The sequence below is a fragment of the Asparagus officinalis genome, chromosome 7, assembly GCF_001876935.1.
Source record: "Asparagus officinalis chromosome 7, Aspof.V1, whole genome shotgun sequence".
NCBI lineage: Eukaryota > Viridiplantae > Streptophyta > Magnoliopsida > Asparagales > Asparagaceae > Asparagus > Asparagus officinalis.
Genome location: NC_033800.1, coordinates 5560989 through 5569296, shown reverse-complemented (window position 1 = coordinate 5569296; position 8308 = coordinate 5560989). Strand labels below are relative to the sequence as shown.

General features: G+C 41.2%; 1 protein-coding gene across 2 annotated transcripts in view; it reads right to left on the bottom strand.

Moving 5' to 3' along the window:
* Positions 1-7958, bottom strand: part of LOC109848740 (palmitoyltransferase ZDHHC17-like) — a 19301-nt gene extending 11343 nt beyond the window's left edge. For both annotated transcript variants that reach the window (XR_002248872.1, XM_020418390.1), the window contains exons 1-4: positions 7818-7958; positions 7546-7739; positions 7327-7461; positions 5000-5066 (exon numbers count right to left, since the gene is read on the bottom strand). Coding sequence is in view for 1 of the 2 variants with exons in the window: in XM_020418390.1 (XP_020273979.1) it covers positions 5000-5066; positions 7327-7461; positions 7546-7690 (347 nt within the window). In the remaining variant the exon portion in view is untranslated. The remainder of the gene's footprint in view (positions 1-4999; positions 5067-7326; positions 7462-7545; positions 7740-7817) is intronic.

Here is an 8308-nt window from a genome sequence, read left to right as displayed (position 1 = left end):
CGGTCGCCTCCCCCTCCAACATCATCAACCGCACCACCACGGCCTCCCGTTCCCCGTCCCCTGTCAGCGACGAACCAAGACCCGCCACTCCCCAAAACCCACCTCCACCGCCACCAAGATCCCCTCTCCAAAATCCCCAGAACCTAAAAACCCACCTCCCCAAAATCCGACGACGTCCAGAACCCCATTTCCCTCGCCCTCCGACCCGACCGCCGGATTCCCCGACCGAACGCCCTCCATCCTGATCCGCCTCGAACGCCGCCCGCTCCACCCGAGCGCTGCCGTCCCGACTTCACCCGCCCCGCCGCCGTTTTCGATCCGTGCCCTTCTCCTCTCCATTGCAACGAACGAAGGAAGCCTTGGATCTGAGTTGATTTGTTCAGACCCCTCCTCTTTCCTATTTATTTGTTGGGTTTGTTTGGTTCAGATCCGAACCGAACCAAGTGGGTTCAGATCTGTTTATTTTGGGTTCATTTGTATTGATCTGCATTTGGGATTGCTCGATTCTGTTGACCGTTGGTGTATGGCTGATCCTGATGCTGATGATGGAATTGTGCTAGATCCAGAGACCGGCATCGCAGATTTACAGATTTCTCCGTGGTTTGATTATCAGTCATTCGAGAGCGTGCCCGAATACGTTGAGCGTGTGACTCATCAGATCGTTGACAGCGTAGAGAGTAGCTTGGGAATCAGTTCGTGGCATCGGCGTTTCCATCCAGATACACCGCTCCATCCGAACTACGCCGCCCTCGGTGGAGAACTTCCTCCCCTCATTTTTGGCGTGTACGAACCACCACCAGAGGAGCCTCCCATCGAACCAGTTCAACCCGACGAAGGTTCAACTTTCTTTCGCCCAGTTATTTACGGAACTGCTATTGCTTGCATGTTGCTATCAATATTATTATCAATCGTATCTGTGCTGTATTCAGTTTGATTAAGTGAGCGAGTGAATCTGTTGCTAAGTACTTTTACTTATCCAAATATTACACTTTGAACTGTATTGAAAGAACGAATCATTACATTTATTTTCTGGATCATTACAAAAGATTTGAACTTAGTACATTGCAACTTTTGCTTAAAAACCATCGAAGGCTACACTTTATTCTTGAGCTTCCTGCCTAGATCGATCGCTGATTTGGCGAAACATTGTTGTCATTAATCTTCATACCTGCATCACATTGTTTCGCATCACTACGCCTAACACGCGTTGCCGGTTAATCTTTCGCCGTGAAAAAGACACCAGGATTCATGCCTGGGGGACTTTATCTCGATCCCTAATTAGAGATAAGTCTACGCCTAACACGCGTTGCCGGTTAATCTTTCGCCGTGAAAAAGACACCAGGATTCATGCCTGGGGAACTTTATCTCGATCCCTAATTAGAGATAAGTCTACGCCTAACACGCGTTGCCGGTTAATCTTTCGTCGTGAAAAAGACACCAGGATTCATGCCTGGGGGAATTTTATCTTGAATCCTAAGTAAGGATAAGTCAATGTCTAACACATGTTACCGGGTAGCCTATTCCCGTAATAATAGCCAAGCCTACGTATTCAATATCGTAGCAGATCGTTATTAATAACGCCAAAATCCATACCTTACACGCGTAGGGAATTTTATCCTGAATCCTAATTAGGGATAAGTCAATGTCTAACACACGTTGCCGGTTAGTCTTTTACCGTGAAAAGGATATTAAAATCCATGCCTCACACGCATGGGGGACTTTATCTCGATCCCTAATTAGAGATAAGCCTACGCCTAATACGCGTTGCCGGTTAGTCTTTTCCCGTGAAAATGACAAAGTCTATGTATTCAAAATCATAGCATTAAGTCTAAGAGGATTCATTCTCTTAGCACAACGTTACATGTGGAACGGACTTAGACAATCCACATGCTAGCCCGACTCAAACGGTAGTCGGTAAAGGCTTATCAAATCCGTTGATGGCTAAGGGTTTGCCAAAAATCCTACGCACATTTGCAGGCCCATCAGCTTAATAGATGTGAGTCAAGACTTAAAACAGATGCGTCAAAGACAAGTCTCAAAGACTTAGTCAATAATGCACGGAAGCCACTTTCATGTCTTAAGTCAAAACATTGACCCGCGATGCAAAAACCAAACGTCGAGGTTACACCTGTGTTCCAAATTCAACATGCAACGGTGAAACCCGCATCTAAAGTTCAAAATGCAGGGTCCACCCCCACATTCCAGAAGCAGGATTATGGCGCATACCTTCACACAAATCCTGCATGGAAAATCCCTTCAACCAAGCTGCCTTCGAAGCGAGTGCAAAGAACAACTCCTTTGTGACAATGAATCAACAGCTCCAAGATCAGAGTTGAGATCCAAAGTATTCCGAAAATTCGTTCCAGTCAACCGCGAACTTTCAAAAACTTTGGAGGGGGTTCTGTAGGCTGTCTAAAAATCACAATAGATAGTTGATCCCCCATCAAACACCGATGATGAAAGTTACAATCTGACGACTTCCAGAAGGCTACAATTTGAGGACTTTCACGTAGAAGGTTACAATCTGACGACCTTCACAATAACTAATGAAAGCCCCAATTCAACAGCCTTCACAATCAACATCGGGAGTTACAATCTGACGACTCTCATATTTTATAACAGGCAAAGATCAATAAGCAATGGCCTTTACAATGTTATAATGGACGAGGTTATAAGCCAACAATCTCTCTCAAACGCAGAAATTCACTTCTGCGTTTTTCAAGTTCAAAACGCACACAAGTGTGCGTTCCTTAGCAGGCGTCGAACTCTGTAACGCAGAGTTAAATCACGAAACGCACAGGTAACGTGCGTTCTTCGACAGACTCGACTGCATCCCAAACTCTGAACGCCAAGTTGATCCTCAACGCACCAGTGACATGTGCGTTTCCAATTTCAGAACGCATGCGGCCTGTGCGTCTCAAATCTCCAACAGAGATTTAACTCTGCGTCCTAAGTCTTGGACGCAGAGTTAAAGCCCAAACGTGACCTGTGCGCCTGTGTTGCTTGAACTGCTGAACGCAGAGTTCAACTCTGCGTTCTAACGCCCTAGCACAGAGAATCTGCCTGTGCGTTCAGCCACCAAGATAGGCCCAACTCTGCGTTTTTAGTCTAAAAACGCAGAGTTCGGGCCCTGAACGCTATTTTTTAGCGTTTGACTCGTTCAAAGCACGCAATGAACAGTTCCAGGAACTGTTTTTCCCCACGATTTGAGGGATTTCCGCCCCACTTAAGAGCGGATTAAGGGGGTAGTTACCACCCTTAATCCCCTATAAATACCAGAAACTCAATTGAGTTAAGGGATCGAATTTTCTCTCATCAACAAAGAGAGATTCGGTCAAAAGGCTGGCACATTTGAGCTCTTGGATTCTTCTTTTTGGGCAGCAAGGGGGAGATCAACGTTCATCCTCAGCAACGATCGACCATAGGAGCATTCCCTTGACTTATAACCAACTTTCGGTTCAAATCAACTATTTTTCAAGAGTTCAAACTCGTTTAGAGTTATCAACTCGATCAGAGTTCAAAACTTGCTCTGCAAGTTCTTCTAAAACTCGTTCAGAGTTATCAACTCGATCAGAGTTCAAAACTTGCTCTGCAAGTTCTTCTAAAACTCGTTCAGAGTTATCAACTCGTCAAGAGTTATTTTCAAAACTTGCCACGCAAGTTCTCCACAGCGTCAAATCGTGAGGAAAAAATCATGTTCCAGTGATCAAGACGTTCGGATCGTCAACGGAGAGCAAACTCGACGCGAGCATTCGAGGGAGGCACTCCATCGCCACCGTGAAGAACCCAGAATTAAATAAAGGGGAGAATCAAATTTATTATCCTCTCTTTTGTAATCGGAATCCAAATTGTAATTGATTTTGAGAGAAATACAAGTCAAAATTTTCTTTCATTGTCTTTCTACTGTAAATTTTCCAACAAACATAAACCAATAGTTGCATGATTCCCTGGACCTCCCTTGAACTGATTCCCAGTACATTTGCTAATTGATTCCCTTCAATACACAAATTTGTTCCTCAAAATTGGCGCACCACTTACAAGTATGTGGGGCGCGAAATCCCTTTAAAGTGCACATGCGCAAGACACAATGCAATGTGCACAATGAAGTGAAGAGAAGCTCACAATAGGATATATTATTCGATAACTTCACTACAACAGAAAACCTATGTTGATAACACGTGAAATGAAACCATGTTCCCAACACAAACTATGTGAAAATAAAAAGAAACAAAAAAACAACCTCCATAACAAAAGAAGCTTTTAAGTATTTTGTATAAAAAAATATTAAAATGCATAATTAGATTTCTAGTTTCTAGTTTTCTACTGTACACTTTAGAAATGGTAAGTGCACAGGAAAAAGATTTATAATGTATACTAATCGAGCTTGCGTACCGAAGCAAGCTATCCCCCCATCAAATCCAAATTTTCTAAGTGGCGAATTGTGTACCCAAATTTGTACCACGACTACCTAAGTACTACGTCCTACGTAACTATATTAGTCTAAAACTAATTACAGAGCTATAAAACCATAAAGCAGTGTGCATGCGCATATGCATGTTAGGTAAGAACAGGTTGGTCAGCAACATAGTCAGTGAGAAAGTGGCACTTAGTACATCCATGTAAACCTTCACATGGAAACTGTGTCTATTCCTGGTTAATACTTTTGCAAAAAGCCATATACAGAAATTAGTCATCGTTTCATTGACAATAATAGCACATTCAAGTACAACAGAGCAAATTTCATCCTAAATTGAGGTACATGATATGTTTTAGATGTTTGAAAAGAGAACACTCCCTAAAACTACAGAAATAGGCATGAAAAGGACACAGTAGAAGTATTTTTCCTATGCAACTAGCACATATGCATCACAGGTCCTATAGAAAGAAGATAATTTTCAAGAAAGTAACAGCTGTCACTTATCTAACAAGGATAGAGTAACAAAGGTAGAGAGTAAAATCTATTGACAAATAGAGGCTGACATATTAGAGCATAGCTCACCTATAAAGGCCAAACAGAAGCAAACCAAATTCCGCATTGATTGTAGCATCCAGTAGCGATGGAACAGCTGCAAGACAAAGAAAAAACTGTTTAAATAAGAGTACAGACTTCAATGGCAAATGTTCTTGTTAAATAACAGATTAAAAGTATCTACTTTTGCTAGATATCTAAGACAAACTACTACATGTCAAGAAGAATAAATGTGTATTTGGACAGCATGAAATGAGATATCTGGACAAATGGTATTCGAGGATAGTTTGATTGTACACCCCTTTCAAATTAAGTCTCTTACTAAATATCAGGAGGTATAGTCCACTTGATGTCTAATTAACATTTAATAGATTGAGATAAACAACAGAACAATTACATAGCAACTCATTAAAGGAAGAAGCACCAATATAATATGCCACATGGGAAAAATGATTAGCTATAACCTGAAAAAATGGAGACATGCTGAGGTCGATAAGGCTGATGGGGGTGCAATTGACCTCAAGTTAATGTACCTCGTGAATCAGTTCAATTCGTCACAGAGTATTGAATATTACAATAGCAAGACCTTTACAATTTGATCATATTCATGCAGCTAACCTGTTGACATGTGAGTGTGATGTGTTGTTTTCTTTTCCTTTTTGGATGGCGAGCATTCGCCCTAACAGAGGTTGATACTTTCCATATAATAAAACTATATAGACACACACAGAGATGCACACACGACGCACATATGCATGCCCACATAGATGATAGATGTGTACGCATGTATTGAATATGTACGTGTAGATAATCTTTCTGTGTTCTGCAGGAACAACTTACAACTTTGCACCCATGTACGAAGTTGCACGATTGTTCCTACATTATTCATATCGATTTACTGCCAGAATGGATATATGGAACCCACTTGTGCTTTGTAAATGTTTGAATCCAGATTTAGTGATTGCAAATGAATAATAGTTTATCGTAAAAGGAAATAGATGAGTGGCTTATAAGCTTCTAAGAATCATGATCATCCACATATAGTTACTTCTGATGCATTGCGATCGAGGTTGTGAGTCACTTATTGGCAGTGTTTTAAATATCGGCCGACATGTCGGACATGTCGGCCGATATAGCGGATTGAGGGGTCCAACGACACAAATCGGGGAAAAACAAGTCGCATATCGTTTTTTACCGACATATCGGCCATATCGGTGAAAAATCGGCCATATCGGCCGATTTTCTTGTTTGGAAAATCGGCCATATCGGCCGATTTTCCTGTTTTTTCTTTTTTTCTTCTTCACACGTGAATGTTTGGTTTGTGGACTATTTTGATTAATAATAGGCTAATGATTACTTGATGTTTGATCACTTGATTAATAATAGGCTAACTGATTAATAATAGGCTAATGATTATTGATTAATAAGGAGAGATTTATTTTATTTTAAATGTGCATATGAATGTTGAAATGTGCAGAGTCATGAAGTTATGAATTTAGGAATGCTTAGATAGTTAGATTACATTTAGGGCATGATATTATACATATGTGGATCACCCGATATGGCAATCCGATATTTAGTCCATGTCCCCCGATATATCCCCGATTTCCGCTATCCGACATGGATTTCAGCCGTCCGACATGAACCCGACATCCGATATTTAAAACCTTGCTTATTGGGCCATCGTAAGTGGTAATACTTTGAGGTTGTTTCTAGGAAACAATAGGGCAGTGTCTATACAAATTATATTGCTAATTTTATTTATTTATGTATTTATTACTTTTTTGGTTGGAAAAATCAACACCTCATACTAGTATGAGACACTAATACCACTAACCATATCCAAACAAGCAGCAAACAGGAGCATCATAACATGGATTGGTGCATGTCCACATGACGATGTATCCCAAACATAAGTGCTTGATAGTTGTTATTTCTTCTCTTCGTTTAGAGGGAGCAATATAGATAATTAGAGGAAACTGACATATCATTTCTCATACCCTAACCCACATTCATTCGTCAGTAAGACGTATGGTTTGACCTCCTCTCAAACCTCTATATTTTAGGAAACAACGGGTCATAGAGTTAGAAGCAGGGGCAAGTGAGACCGACATCAAAGAATCGCTCAAATTCAAATATGAGGGATATCAATATGAATGTCTCTCAATTACCTCATCAATACAAGCAATCATTCTACAAAGGTATAAGGAAATCGAAACAATTATAAGCTACCTCTATCCATCATGCTCCACTTACAGTTAATTCTAGTCCAAGCAATGCAAAATTTAACACTCCCTCAAACGAACTCTCTCGATTCTACTATGAGAATCTGAAGAAGCCACGAGAAAAGAAGGTACCTTCACGAATCATGACAACATAAACTCCCCACAGAAACAGTAAATGGAAAACAACCATCGCCGGAGCCGACTGCGAAACCCCCAGCAACCGCCTAAAAAATCTACCAAAACCTAAACTTGCCAGCAAAACCAAACCTGCAACCCAAAAACATCAACAAATTAATATATAAAAAAAACAAAACCCAAAATATAACAAATCAATGTCAATAGAAATCGAACCTGAAACGGGAAGCATCCCTAAGAGAGAAAGCCACGGCAAGAACCTAGGCACCATAGCGATCGATAGCTGCGAAAGAGAGAAGATAACAAGAGAAACAAGAGAAGAAGAGAGCATACTCTTCCTCTGAAACCCTAACCCTGCCATCAAACCCCTAATCTTGCTGTTCCTTTGCGGTTTCGACAGGAGGAAGAGTCTGCGTTGGATGACGATTGAGTTAGGGTTAGGGTTAGGGTTTGGGATTTTCGTTGAAAGAGGGGTTGAGGGGACGTACGAGATTGGGTTTGTAGATGTTGTGGATGATAGAGGCGCCGCCGAGGAGGGAGAAGACGACGACGACGATCGACCACCCGAGCGATGGAGTCCCGGTCGGCGGCCGGCCTCCGCCGAATTTTTTACTGTTCATTGATTTTCGGCTCTCAGCTCAAGATGGTCTTCGGGTGGAAAAAATAAGGTGAAGCTTCTGGTTCTTTTGCACTAACGCCCCTCAAAATGCAGGTTTTTGTCGGCTTGAGTAACGGGGCTGACATGTAATTATAAACTTTAGTTTCACTCCTCTATACTATTTCTACACTACAAGATGCTGGGTCTATTCTCTTCAAAAAAAAAAATTTAAAATTGATGACTCGCCAAGAGAGCTCAAAATTTTCTATCTTATAGCGTAAAAGAGAATAGTATAGTTATTATTTTTCTAACTGGAAACATACAAGTTTCCCAATATTTCCATCTACATGTCTATAGGCTTATCTATATCGTGTATCTGCT